The sequence below is a fragment of the Betta splendens genome, chromosome 11, assembly GCF_900634795.4.
Source record: "Betta splendens chromosome 11, fBetSpl5.4, whole genome shotgun sequence".
NCBI classification, from domain to species: domain Eukaryota; kingdom Metazoa; phylum Chordata; class Actinopteri; order Anabantiformes; family Osphronemidae; genus Betta; species Betta splendens.
The window spans coordinates 10,464,856-10,479,977 of NC_040891.2; the positions used below are offsets into that span (position 1 = coordinate 10,464,856).

The 15,122-nt window shown below is 45.3% G+C and overlaps 1 protein-coding gene across 11 annotated transcripts in view; it reads right to left on the reverse strand.

Moving 5' to 3' along the window:
• LOC114865884 (CUB and sushi domain-containing protein 3-like) overlaps nt 1-15,122 on the reverse strand; it is a 215,636-nt gene that overhangs the window by 16,531 nt on the left and 183,983 nt on the right. For 8 of the 11 annotated variants that reach the window (XM_029167379.3, XM_029167380.3, XM_029167378.3 and 5 more), the window contains 11 exons: nt 14,440-14,617; nt 12,167-12,312; nt 9,576-9,656; nt 9,346-9,459; nt 8,134-8,322; nt 7,854-8,012; nt 6,035-6,223; nt 4,207-4,392; nt 3,871-4,065; nt 3,456-3,629; nt 2,028-2,201 (listed from right to left, as the gene is read on the reverse strand). In XM_029167379.3, the coding sequence (XP_029023212.1) occupies nt 2,028-2,201; nt 3,456-3,629; nt 3,871-4,065; nt 4,207-4,392; nt 6,035-6,223; nt 7,854-8,012; nt 8,134-8,322; nt 9,346-9,459; nt 9,576-9,656; nt 12,167-12,312; nt 14,440-14,617 (1,785 nt within the window). The remainder of the gene's footprint in view (nt 1-2,027; nt 2,202-3,455; nt 3,630-3,870; nt 4,066-4,206; nt 4,393-6,034; nt 6,224-7,853; nt 8,013-8,133; nt 8,323-9,345; nt 9,460-9,575; nt 9,657-12,166; nt 12,313-14,439; nt 14,618-15,122) is intronic. The other 3 variants (XM_029167384.3, XM_041072950.2, XM_029167385.3) reach the window with 1 other exon arrangement.

Below are 15,122 nucleotides of genomic sequence, written 5' to 3' on the forward strand. Positions count from 1 at the left end.
AAGTAGGAAAGCGAGAAGAATGAAAGAGGAGCAACAGAGGCCACTAGAGGAGGAGAGGAGGCAAGAGGCAAATAGAGGGAGGAGGGAGCCAAGGTCTTTATTTAACTGATCAGCGAGAATCAGAAGTTTGTTTGCATGACTGAAATCTAAAGTTATGTGACATCATCAGCACCCCCCCCCCCCCACACCCCCACCCCAGTCTCATCATCATTCTGTGTTTGTGTCTCTAAACAAGAGCCTCTCATCTCCATAATTGCAGTACAATTTGGCAGTAAAATGATTTCCCCCCAATAACACCTGCATGAATAACCTCAATAAAAACAGCAAAACACAGAAACACTCCCAGATACACAGATGGGTCCGCGCCACCCAAACCAACAGACACAGATGCTGCCAGAGCCCGCTCGCATGTACACAGCGCAAATTGAAATCATCCTGTTGGATGTAACGTCCCAGCGCTGAGCAGCAGTTTGGGTTTTTATAGAGAACATCAACTCCCTTTCATGTCTCCTCCGCAGACGCGGACGTCACCGTGCCCCTTTTAGACGCGACTCTAATTCAGTGAACAAACAGGCAGCGTCTTGGGGGAGGAGGCGCCTGGATCTAGCGCATCATCAGCACCTTCACCTTCACTCAGCAAGGAACCAATTCCAGCAAATACGCAAAGCGCGGTGGATGCGTCAGGCCAGTGTTCCTGTTCTTAACACTAGAACACCACTCAACCACTTATCTGGACCAGACGATACCGGCCGTTAGGTCATGAGAGACAGTGGTGGGAACCTGAGCACCTGGCATCCATTACAGAGTCACACTTTAACAAAGCGTTCATTATAATTTTAATTGAGATTGTTATCGGCATAAATCGTTTATTTCCATTTGTTTTAAATTCTGACCTTTTCTCTTCTGTCTTTAATAAAGTGTTATGCGTCTTATCTGCTCGACCAGACAAACTCCCCTGGTGCAGCCCACAGTCCATGTTAAAGGAAGATTCACTCTTACTAATGAGTATCTGTATTATTTGTGTTGAAAGAGAAACATATAATCTATATACTGATATTATATAATACTATGATTGATTGATTGACTATAATGTTTATCAATGTTCACTCACACCCCCAGTTTCCTCCACAAACACCAGAGCTTTGCTTCCTGTTACTAATCTGTGATTTCTTGTTTGTTGTTACTGAGGAACAAGAGCAAGAACTGAAGGTGTTTTCTAATGATGAGCTACAGCAGATCACATCACATCCGAGGAAACGTGATGATTTAGTTGTTTGTATTTTACTTGGGTACTGTGGATTATGTAAAAAATGCATTAAATCCATTGAACTATTTTTACCTGGACCAGGTTCCTGTTGTTACCTTCAGTCTCAGTTAATTAGAACACCTCATAAGTAGAGTATCACATAATAATTTGTCCAACATGTTGTATGGGTTCAAGTCAGTTCAACTCTTCAGGCAAATAAAACATACAAAATTCAAATTGAGTGTGGAGCAATTTATGAGAATTGTATTTCCAAATTGCCAGTAGACTTTTTCAAAAGTCGACCACATCTACTACTACAGCTAGTGTTTTGTGTCAAATATAATTTGACTTTCTTAGCACAACCCTTTTGGATCATGGTACAAAAATTTGCCCTGAAACATAAGCTGGTTTCAACGAAGCTACAAATGCAAAGAGCTGCTTTGTACATCGTTTTCCATGTGGCTGACTGACGGGCTTAAGCCGTTTCCTAGGTCTGAGCAGATGTTGGAGCAGACAAATTGATAATGAGCTGTGTAATGTGTATCACACAGGCACTGGATCATCATTCTACAGTTTATACAATACAAAGAGTTTAGACGGGCAATCTAGACCACAGGTTGTCATGGATACAGGCACATGCAGCGCAGGGATTAGCTCACTGTAGTGGTTGAGGGGAATGTTTGGTTAATTAGATATAAGTGTGTGTGTGTGTGTGTGTGTGTGTGTGTGTGTGTGTGTGTGTGTGTGTGTGTGTGTGTGTGTGTGTGTGTGTTGCTCTTACATATACAGACGGGCAGCTGTCCAGACCACTGGTTGTCTTGGAGACAGATGCGAACTGATGAGCCTATTAGCCGAAAGCCAGGTAGACACTGATAGACGACCGTATCGCGGTAACCGTAGTTCTCCCCAATCACCTGGCCGTTCACTATGCCTTCTGGGATGCCGCAGTGACCAGCTGAAAGAGCAACAGAGGAACACGGGGTTCTCAGATTATGGTCAGAAATTACACCAGACACGCACCGACACGGCAGACGTACCGTGACCAAGCGATTTTGGCTTCTTTATCCCCGATCAGCTAATTCTCTAGGATCAGATTAACAGTAAAATGCCAGATTTTTCAAAGGGCATTCCACAAATAGAGAGCAAAAGTCTTTTTCTCCTCTGATCAGAGATTTCGGACTCGTTATTGATTTCATCCTTTACATTCCACAACTTCGTCCCTGGTGCCAGCAAACGTTAACAATTCAACGACAGCAAAAGACGATGGAGAGGACAAAGAGAGGAAGCGTTGCCTCGTATCACCTTCATCATTTCACACTGTCTTTCAGCTGTTGATTGCTGGAGATAAAGGCCAGTACTCCAGTCAGACGTCCACTTGACTTCTTTAATGCGTTACAGACAGTTGAAGAGATGAACAGATAGTTGGAGCATGAAAACTATTTGCACCCAATTAACACAATGAATCACACGTCGGTTGAAAACCTTAAGAACAGTTTGGAGTGTTCCACTTTAAAACGTACTGTCATTTTGGAAAAAAATCAGCTTCTGTGATGGCTGGAGAAATATCTGTAGAGAGTTAGATAATAAAGAACCAAATGAAACAGACTCAGTTTCCTCTTTAAAGCAAAATATAAAAAGTTACTGAATTAAAATGCTGTTTATAGCACTTAAAAACTTAATTTTATGTATTTCCGACAGCCTTCTGCCTCCTCATCACTCTGGGTTCAGTTTCATTGAGCTTCTCCTTTATAGAGCCCGTCTCATATCGCCTTCAGCCTGTGAAGTATTCTGGGAAGCGCTGTTTCTACAGAGGCCTCGTGGAGGAGTGACAGCACTGTGTCATAACATCTGTTACCTTTGGCTAGCGCCGCCACACAAGAAAGTAGCAGGGTGTTTTTTTTTCTGCCGTGTAAAAAAAGAACATTGGGAGCGAATGCGGTGGGTGCACAGCAGCGGTCTGATGGTTGTGATTGTGGGGTGGTCGCAGACGGGGGGAAGCAGCTGTGCAGCCAGACATGTCTACCTTTGATACCTGCCTTATTAAATTGGCTTGAGGAATCACGTCTTTCAGACTGTCTGTAACAGTGATGTGTTGGTGTATTAGTGTGTGCTGCAGGTCGTAGGCCATACAGACCTTCCCTATGACAGATACAGCACTGATACAGTACTGATACACTACAGTACTTCCTAATTCCTAGTACTTGTTTACCTAAACACCGTGTTTCTGTCCCGCTCCAGAGCCCAGACGACAGGCACTCTCGGACCGCTGACCCCACCAGCATGAAGCCAGGATCGCAGGTGAAGATGGCCGTGGCGCCAAACGTCGTCTGGGTGCCGATCTTCTTCCCGTTAGGCGGCGACGGCAGCTCGCCGCAGGAGATGACTGAAAGGCACAGTCAGAGTCGTGCAGTTTGAAAGCAGCCGAGCACCGATTTTTTGCGCCGGCTTAATTTGAGAAGCTAGCAAAGACCACTGGTTTCAGCGAGGGATGCTGAGGAATGCAAAACTATTGTTTTCCTTTCACACTGAAAAACACCTGACGATGAGGTTTCAATGTCACAGAAAGAAAGTAAAAAATATATATATATACAGAGTCTAAACCGTTATACACAACAGTTACTCACTCTGGCAGTGCGGCCGATCGTTCCTCCAGCTCCACACACCATTGGGTAGGCACTGGATGTGGGCGGGGCCTAAGCGGTAATATCCCGGGTCACAGGTGAACACGATGCGCGTTCTGTACTCGTAATGTGACCCGTTGACGATCCGCCAGCGGCCGTGCTCCAAAGAGAACGAGCCGATGCTCGGACAGACCACCACTGAAGGCGAAACCCAGAAAACAGAGAGTCATGAAAACACAACCCAATTAGCCGGAATCATGCGATACTGTTACACACTCTCAGCGTGATCACAGTTGCAGCGGGTCTAAATGAGCAGCACCGTCAGACGTGTCCACTCACCGGAGCACCGTGGTATCTTATTGTGGTTGCTCCATGTTCCGTCGGGCTGACAGATGGCTGATGTCAGTTCTTTACTGGAGAGTCTGTACCCGTCGTTGCAAAAGTAGGAAACTCTGGTTCCAACAGAGTAGTCAGCTGTTAAGACGCCGCCGTTTATGGGAGCCTTGGGCGGCCCGCACGACACCGCTAGAGGTGGACAGACAGACGCGGGTTATTGAGGCGACGGGCGAACGGAAACACCCGACCCGCGTCCACGAGCACCAGGTAGAAGGCTGTGATGTCTAGCGTGAAATGTTGCTGGAGATTCAAGGCCACGAACACAAGCTCGCATTTCTTTTAATCAGGCAACCAAACTAAAAATACACAATCGAGAGGTGCTTGAGCTCCAGTTCCAGCGAGTTCTGATGAAATAGCAACAGCTTGTGAATTATGTTGTGTCCCAGGGGCTCCAGCAGGCGGGTTTGTAGAGCTCTACGCTGTACTGACAATTTGCTCTACGGCACATCCTTCATTTGACTTTCTTTCAATAGCAGCTCCGAGCTGAGCCCTCATAAGGTTTGTAATGTATGATATTGGAGAATATCAAGTGCACACAGAAAACTAATCAGGTCTTTGAGAAATACTGGACACATACGATGTGTTTATATGCAGAGACAGGAAAGGAATACTATCACATTCAAGTTTCTGTGCAAAATCCAAACGAACTAGGTGGCATTCACTTATTGCTCCTACTCATTTAAATGTGGAAGGCGTGAGCTCTGACGCACACAGAATAAATTGTGATTAGAGGGGAACGGGTTTAAAGGTTTAATAGCTGAGAGGGACGTGCTTGTTTTTTCTGTTATGCATCTGTTATTTCACCAACTACTCACCGACTACTTTACTGTGTCAAGGAAGCAGTTTTACTGAACGCCACCCTTATTTTAAAATGTTATGTTGGGTACGAGGTCAACACAGCGCTTGGCAAAATGTAAACAAAAAAGTTGTGCAATGAGCTGGATGGTATTAAACAGCTAATCAAATCAAAACTTTCATTCATTCATTGGCTCTAAATTCAAACAGCTGAAAGTTTAAGGCCGTAAACAGGACCTGGTGAAACACCTCGTCTGGACTAATTAGCTTAATTGGAAACAGGTCAGAATCATGAATTGGTATAAAAAAAGTCCCTGAGGCCATATGTGTAAAAACCTTCAGGCCCTCAGGCGACGGCGCATAAATCAGTGCACGAATCTGTCCAACGTTCGTTCACAGCGAACTTGGCATTTGCAAATGCAGTAAAACTACGTTTTTAATTTGGGAATTACAGATTGCTTGTCCGTCGGACTAAAGAGGAGAAGAGCCGTCCAGCTTGTTGTACAGTGTGTGTGATGGTACTGTAGGGTGTGTTACAGTAGCTTGTTTAGCTATAAAGACGCCATTATATGAGGCCTACAGCTTTGGGAAGGTGTTACAACCCTATTACAACAGCATGGCTCCGTAGTAAGTAAAGAGAGCTAAGCTGACATGCCTGCAGCCCAGACCTGTCACCACGAGGAACTGCATTATGAAGTAAAAAAGTAGAAAAGAGACAGAAGCCAAACTGTTGACAGCTCAAAACCTTGAATGAAATTAAAACAGCTGGTCTCTTGACTTTCCAAACGCTTACATGGTGTAAAAACATGGTGATGCAACGCGGGGGTAAACACGCACAGTGTTTTCAGAATGCTGTAGGAATCACATCCTGCTCCAGTAGCAGCGTTATTACAGCTGGACTGCAAACAGAGTCTATTGGACTTAAACAAACCGTGGGTAACACTGTCCTGTAAATAAATGAGAGTCAAACAGGCACCTTGGCAGGCGGGCACCGGGGAGTCCCACGCGTGGTAGCCGAGGGCTGTGCGCCGGCACGTCGCCGTCGCGTTGCCGATGAGGCGGTAGCCGCGGTCGCAGGCCCAGCGCACCACGCTGTTGACGTGGCCGCCGCTCTGGGAGGAGATGGAGCCGTGGAGGGGGGAGTCCGGGGTGGAGCAGTACAAGGCTGGAGCGGAGCGTGGAGAAAGGAAACGCGTCAACACCTTGGTTTCACACCAAGAAATCCAATTAACAAAGAATATGACATATTAATGAAGTTCTTTTTCCATTCCTGCTTTTTTATACGAAAGTACAGAATAGAAATCTAAACAGATTAAAGGCGCACGTGTCATGTTTGACACTATTAAACAGGCTGCAATTATGTTTTCACTTGTTCTGGTTTTACCAAGTAGTATCATGTCATCAGCTTCACCTCAGTTAAACTAGAGAAAAAGTTCTGAGCAGACAAATGAGCGGTCACATTTCTAAGGGTAATTAGACACAATACACCTTTCTACCACTTCTTAAAAGACAAGTGTTTTCAGTTAACCAGGATCTGTCTGACAAGCTGTATGAACTTCACACAAACTAAAACAATTATAATGATATAATAACACTCTAGTCAGAGCTTTTAGATCAAAGGTTCAACAGGAGAGTTATGGTATATGTCAAACATCACTGAACACGTCGCCTGTTCAGTAATATTGGCTTTATGCGATTTTATTAAATACATCAGTAGGTATTAATGCTTGACTGGAGAAAATAATGGAAGCCGCAGGCAATACAACGAGAAGTCCTGTTGCACCACCAGCAAGAAATTAAGCAAAGTCCCAAAGTCAGCTGCTATCTGTCAGGATTCCATCCCGTATTATAACAGGTCAAACATATAACATTCCTTTAAATGCTAGCGTTATAATAAAACTACTCAGCAGCCAGTTGCCAATATCGCCCGTAGTACTTTACTTCATATGATTATACCGAGGTTCAGAGAGCAAAATAAATAGTTCGATCTTAAAAAGGAAAAACTTTAAAGTTAAAAATAGTTAACTTTGTGTAATGTGTTGTCAAAGTGAATCATGAGAGAAAACAAGCGTTGTTTTAAAGTTCAGAGCTGAGGTGACGTGTTGGTGTAAGCGATTACATAAATTTGAGTGTAAGCGTTTGCACTCATATTCAAATCACAGCAGCTCCCACGTCATTCTCAAATGTGTCTTCATCCCAAAGCGAACAAATGGTAGAATATACTGTTAAAAGTGTGGGAGTCTTTGAACAGAGACCCAACGCAATGCTACTCGGAAACGGCCGCGTGACCACAGCAACACAACTTTTACTTTAGTGCCTAAGCAAGCGAAGTCGCTAACACTACGTATTCCTGCCCCTTAACGATGAGAAATGCCCTTAACCAAAGCGCTCAAGGCCCATTATCCAAGTGAAGACGCCTAATGCTCAGCAGTCGAACGCTACAGTCAGCAGGTCCAGGTGCAGGACTGTCTGAACGCAAAGTCTGCTGTAAAACAGCATCTGTGCTCATCAAGTTCTCCCGCAATGAACAGCAGTTGGACACATAAAGCAATTGGGTAAAGTGCTTCAGGAGACAGACAGAAGTGAGGTGGAAACCTGTGCTGGAGATGATTATATCCACTTTTTTCATAGTTCCTGTTCTCAGCAGGAACCTTCTGTTTAGCTAATTACATATTATGTTTATGCTGCTCTGGTGACAGAGTCTCCTCGTCCTTCTGTCTGTCGGCCTCGGCCAGATTGACATGCACACATGGTCATTATATAAAGTAGTAGTATAATAAAGTTGGGATACATACTTTGGTACTCACCAACATAGCGAATTTTGAAGCCTTTCTTGTTTGTGCCGTGGTCTGAGGACCAGCGCACGAGGAACTGGTGACCGGAGGTGGTGTGATTAAAGGGTGTTGACAGGTCACCGCTCAGCGTGGCCAGCGTGGGACTGTTGGTCGAGGGCCCTGGGGCGCGAGGACAGACAGAAGCAGAGGAAGGCAATTAGAAACCCGCCCTAGTGGTTAATCCAGGGTGTCTGCGGTCACGCGTCGCTCCACGCGGAATCGCACACACGTGTGTTTTTACCATCGAAAATCTCCAACACGTCAAACTCTCTCTCGGTGTGGAAGCTTTCAAAGGTGAGGGTGACGTTGTAGCCTTTCTCCACGGTGACGCTCCACGAGCACATCTGCAGGTTGGGGTAGCTCTCAGGCCAGCCAGGGCTCAGGATGACGCCCGACGAGTCGTAGCGCACGTCGTGGGCAGGACATTGGACTGCAGACAGAACCGAGGGGAGGAGGATACTGTAAGTACGCGCTCATTTGGTTCTTCGACGATAGCATTCAACAATAGCATTGAATGACAGCATTCAACGATAGCATTTATCGGTAGCATTCCATAATAGCATTCAACGGTAGCATTCAATGATAGCACTCACTGATAGCATTCACTGATAGCATTCAACAATAGCATTCAACAATAACATTCAACGATACCATATAATGATAGCATTCAACGATAGCATTCAACGGTAGCATTCACTGATAGCATTCAACGATAGCATTCAACGGTAGCATTCACTGATAGCATTCAACGATAGCATTCAACGGTAGCATTCAACGATAGCATTCAACGGTAGCATTCAATGTTAGCATTCAATGATAGCATTCAATGATAGCATTCAATAATAGCATTCACTGATAGCATTCACTGATAGCATTCAATGGTAGCATTCAACCATAGCATTCAACGGTAGCATTCAGTGGTAGCATTCAACCATAGCATTCAACGGTAGCATTCAATGTTAGCATTCAATGATAGCATTCAATAATAGCATTCACTGATAGCATTCACTGATAGCATTCAATGGTAGCATTCAACCATAGCATTCAACGGTAGCATTCAGTGGTAGCATTCAACCATAGCATTCAACGGTAGCATTAAACGGTAGCATTAAACGGTAGCATTCAACCATAGCATTCAACGGTAGCATTCAACGGTAGCATTAAACGGTAGCATTCAACCATAGCATTCAACGGTAGCATTCAACAGTAGCATTCAGTGGTAGCATTCAACCATAGTATTCAACGGTAGCATTCAACGGTAGCATTCAACCATAGCATTCAACGGTAGCATTCAACAGTAGCATTCAGTGGTAGCATTCAACCATAGCATTCAACGGTAGCATTCAACGGTAGCATTAAACGGTAGCATTCAACCATAGCATTCAACGGTAGCGTTCAACGGTAGCATTCTATAATAGCATTCAATATTAGCATTCAACAGTAGCATACACACCTTGGCATATTGGAGGTGGGGCGTCCATCTGCAGTCTCTCTCCTAGACGACAGGTTAGAATCTCGCTGCCGACCAATGAGAATCCAGGATGGCATCTGTACCTGATGATGTCACCTGACGGTAAAGAGATGCAAACAGCATCATTACTACTTTCAATTCTCATTCGGGAAAGTGAAATGTTTGCAGTGAGCGTCCTCCTCCCTCCGTCCAGAGGCAGAGCGACACCTCACCTATCTCCAGCTCCCCGTCCTCCATCAGCATGTCAGCGTTGGCCACTTCTGGAGGAGGCTGGCAGACCCTTAACTGGTAGGCTGGGAGAACCACACAGACACTGGATGAGTATGTGTGGAAGGCAACACCTGGAAAGCGGCAGCGAGTCGTACTGCGTTCACAGCGAGCGCTGTTATCTGTGTTAGCTGCTGCTCTACCTGCACTGCCATGTAGGCGTCCATCTGTTCCTGTGACGACGGTCCAGAGTTATTTAATCTCGCTTGTATCAGTTTAACTTCACTTTTTAAAGTTCAGATGGCCGGGTCAGCAAAGCATGGAATCAAAAACAGGCCCGGCAACACAGAACGATGCCCTGAATCATAAAAAGGAACCGACTTCACAGCTACTGAGCTGAAGGCTGTAATCAATATTACTGCATGGCCATAGATCACTCACTAACAGAGAGAGGGAGTGACAGAAAATACAGACGGAGAGGGGGGGCTGGGGGAGCGGGAGGCAGAGAGGCTGACGGCTATAAGTCAGGATGAAATTGACTATGAAAATGAGACCTGCCAATAGTATCTTCTGCTCTCATGCATATCAAAGCCGCGTGGTCCGCGCGTGCACGTCCGAGTGCGTGCACGTGTATGTTTTGTGAGAGCGGAGGAGAGGATGCCTGCGAGGAGCCATTGATCTCACTAAGCTCCCGGAGCAGTTTTTTTTTTTATAGCTACTTCCACATTCATGTCACACCGGCTTTCTCAGTCTCATGTTCATGACAGCATTATCCACCGACGTACGTCCCCCCCCCCCCCCCCCACACACACACACACACACCCACCCCGCCTCAGCACCTCAGCGCTGACATTCAGAAACCTGACCAGGAGATAAATAAATGGAAGGACAATGACACAGGCAAACATCCTCAAACAGGGGATTGATGCTTCCTTTGGGGGTTCATTTGGCATTTCAAATCAAAACTGCACTTTAGCAGCTGTCTCACATGCAAACTGTGACATTCTGGATTCCAGTTGGGTTGTTAAAGCGTTGTCGGCTGCTGACGAGCCGTTCCAACTCTTTGTGTTCAGGATCTAAAACATCAGTAGGTCCTCAAACTACTTCTCCCCCTACGTATACAGTAAAACAGCTGTGAAAAAATAATGCTAACAACCAGCATGCTCGTCTGATCCATCTTCCCTGTCAGTCGTCGCCGTACATCATCCAATCAAGCAAAGATAAACTGGAATCCGTCGGACGACGCCGTTCCCGCGCGAGTGCGACAGCTGACAGTTAAAACCTGCCAACAGAAATTCATTAACGACGCGTCATCTGTCGGAGAACGAGGAGGCGCCGACGAGGCTCACGCGGGCGAGCGACGCGGGCGCACGCGCGGCGCGCAGGTGGAGTTAGACTCATTAGCAGCCGTTCTGTCAGGTTCAAACTTCATCCAACTGCTCAGGTGCTAAACAACTCTGACACGATGGGGAACAGAAGCGTTGGCGTTCGTGAATGGTGACAACCCTGCGCTGCCAGAATGTAAAGCTTCACGTGGAACAGCAGCACTTTCAGGTTGATGGCGACGCTTCACGGAGGCTGTCATGTCTTTTTGTTGAAGTGACAACAGTAATTAATTTAAGTGCACATATTCTGGTGATGTTGACATGTAAGACATGCTTTACATTAGGTCATACACGTACACATCACATGGAGTTATATGAATATGCATGAGCCTTTGCATCTTTATCTTTGTTTTAATTAGATGAAATATGTTTTATATCAAGTTTTCTGGAAATAGTGAAGTAGATCACATCCTCTTCAAAACCAAAGTGAGAGATGGAAACCCAACGTAATTGGAACTAAAGCCTTTTGAGAGACAGGAAATGTGAGGATAAGAAATATGACAACAGATTGATTGATAGTTGAAGCAAAAAGGGGGAAAATAAAAATCACAACAGGGGAGTTCTCCATTTTAAACACTGGTAGGAAACAAGGAAATCTAAGTGCACTGAAGGGCCACAGCCAAAGATTGAAATAAAATGAAAAACCGAGGAGCATAGACAGTTTTGACACAGAGGAAGAGCAGCAAAAATACCAATCTGCACAACTCTGAAGAGGAGTGTGTGTGTGTGTGTGTGTGTGTGTGTGTGTGTGTGTGTGTGTGTGTGTGTGTGTGTGTGTGTGTGTGTGTGTGTGTGTGGCGATCACAAAAACAGACCAGACGCGGGTTCACCTGTTTCTCTTTAAAGCTGTATACTAAATCAGTCCTTAATATGAAAAGGACTGATAGCATCGCCGTGACTAATACGTGATTACTGCAGCACAATGCGACAGAGCAGCAGACTTCAATCAGACAGAGAAAAGTTCCAGCAGGAGACCAAAGTATGAGTCAGAACAGGTCAAAGGAAGCAAGACGGAGGATCGTAACGAGGACGAAGCTGGAGAGAAACTGGCAAATAGATCAATGCCATCGCTGCAGCAGCAACTAATGAAAGCGCTGCAGATTTACCACTATGTGTCAGGAAAACAAAGAGAGAGGCGCTAATGAGAACGTCACTCTTAACTCAACAGGCGCGTAAATAAGGAGACGCGTGTTGCTCCATAGTGGCCTTACCGTGGTAGCTCAAGACAAAGAAGCCGGCGCCGGAGAAGTCCGAGTGGAACTTGATGAGGATGATGTTGGAGGTCGAGTAGACAGACTCCAAAGCTGTGTTTCCACTGAACTGTCCAATCTGGGGAGAAGATTGGTCTGGACCGTCCCTGAGGAGAAACAAAGACAAAACCTGTGTTACAAAGGAGACACTCAAGGCCCATAAAGGAGTGGGCTTGATCTTCCTTTATAGAATAAGAGGAAGGAAAAGTCAGCCTCAAACAGAATTCTAATGAGTTACCGCCGTCATCGTCTGACAGCGAAATGGCTATTTGTGATCAGGAAACGATTCCTCTGAGGCTTGAAACTAAGATAGAAAAGACTTGATGATATTTATGAGACAAAACCTGGAGCTGCTCCATTGACTGCGAATGGAGATGGACATTGTGTGACAAAGTGCCGGCGCTCGGAGTGATGGCGCATGAATATGGGCCAATCTTCAGCCTCAAAACAATCTAAACTGCGGCGTCGTAAAGCTTCTTCTGTCTCCTCACAGCAACGGGGCGCACGCCGCCGTCTCCTGCTCCCACTGTGGGACGTTTAAGTTAATAAATATTGACCGAGTCACGAGATCGTGAGAAGAACAAACGGGGACTCGGCTTTAGCTTTAGTTACAAAAGTAGTAGAGCAGGAAGGAAGTTGTCTGTCAGACGGACGGCCCAGGCTCAGAGCAGTGTCATGAGCATATTTCACCTTGGGTCAAAGCAGCACCAGCTGTCAGACTGGGACGAACCAATGGCGAGCTCATTACCATTGATTAAAAGGCATCATCATGCCGTTACATGGAGTTATTATTTCCTGCTGTTAAGTGTTACTGGATGAGACCAATTACCCTCGTCAGGTTCACGTTGGGAGGTTCAGACTCCATTCCCGCTTACTGATTATGAGAAACCTATGGTAGCATACATTATACAGCGGAGGCTTCACTGCAACACGGTACAAGCTAATCTGTGATATGTATGATAATTCTTATAATGAAGTCCTGTAGTAAGCCGCCCCGTATGAGGCCAATTAGCAGTCTGACTGTCAGCTCGGCTGGCTCCAGACAAAGGCGACCGCTGTGAAGGAAAATCACACCTTTGCCACCGACACCGCGCTCTCCGCGGGGAGCCGGCGTTGTGCCGGCGCGTCTGCGACCCGGAGCCTTTTCCTGTGTTTGCGCGATGCCGCTGTCTGTGCCGTGTGTGGGTTCAGCAGGTTGAGTTCACAGCACACGAGTCAACAGTGTTTGGTGCGTTGCAGTGGTTGACATGAGAGGAGCTGGCTGGATGAAGCACCATTCTGCACAGTACAGTATCCAGTATATACTGCATATACTGTAAGTGGAAAGCTGGAATCATTGTGAAATTTCTCTGAAGACTAAGGCAAATAGTTGCAGATGGGATGAGTCGTTCAGGTAAGACACATGTATTAGCCCAGAAGGTTTATTTTTTGGTGCAGCGCAAAATCTGGAAGGTTGATTCAGTAAACGATGGTAGAATTTCTATTGGTCTAAAAATTTACTGTCTATAAATATAATATATAATATAAATATAAATATAATAAGATTTGCAAGGCAGCAGCACACATGCAGCTGTGATGCTCCCTGCTTCCCCCACCTCTACATGTTTGTGTGCCAGGTGACGTTCTCAAACGGTTGACGTTGCAGCCTGTCGTCTATTTATAGGAAACCCCGGCTTTAGCTACAGATAAGGGCCAGAAAGAGGCGAGCATAGGAATAGACTGTGCGGCCTATTTATGGTGCCGCTACCATCTTGTACCTGCAGATACCTACGTTACATGGTACACGTTATGAGAACATGCATTCACAGGACGCCAGCAGCTGCCAATGGCTGCTCGGCTTGAAGAGAAAAACAGGATGAGAGGATTCAAGGCTGGGAAGGCAAAGAGAGGAACGTGTTCGAATGTTGTCAGAGCAACTGAAAATTAGAAAAGTAGGAGAAATATGTGCGGCTAAGAGATAGACCAAGTCTGAGGAACTAGTTTATTCAAGGAGAGATGCCTGTAGTCATAGTAACCCCTGGTGAAATTTAGCCAATTAGCGGTCAGCACTAAAAAGATGGTGACATGTGAGAAAGAACGTGTGCGTGTGTGTTTATAGCTAGAAAAACTATGTGAAACAAGTCAAATAATATTTCGTAAAATAAAAAAGCAGTTACTGTAAATAAATACAGATGGAAAATAAATAAGCGCATTTACCCATAGTAAAGTAAATCAAATAATAAAGGAACACCTACCAGACAGTGATGTAATCGTAGATGGGCTCGGTGCTCAGCACAGTGAAGTTGATGTAAATCCCGTGCCCAGGAGGAACACGGACGCTCCACACGCAGTCCTGGAAGTTGGGGTATTCCTCGGGATGACCGGGAGAGTAGATGGTTCCATTTAACGACGTTATATTACCACCACACAGAGCTGTAAGAAAACATTAGCACAATAACCATTAACAGATTACAAGCAAATTAGTATTAGCATCGCGAGGCATTAGCTCCTGTCTGGGTGAGGACGACTGCGAGGAAAAGCCTATCAATTATGTAATGACCACTGGACGACGTCCTAATACCTTTAATAAACTCTAATTATATTTGACGTCCGCAGCTCGTGTGCTCCACAGAGTGGGTGTAACTCATCAGTCAGTTATTTGGTACCAGTGCTGAGGGCTATTCAACTCAGCGCTCACAATTATAAAATAAGGCTCCTCCAGGAAGGTCTACCCTGAAATGAGTAAACGAATAATAACTGGATTAATGTGCGCTCTACATGCTGATCTTAAATTTGGAATAATATAACTCAAAGTAATATGTCCTCTGTGATCCGGGGTCCATACTGTACTTGGTATAAAACATAATCTTAATAGTCAACACCTCCTGGTTATACTAAAGTAGAAATAGAGAGAAAAATATTGTGCCTAATTTCAGGA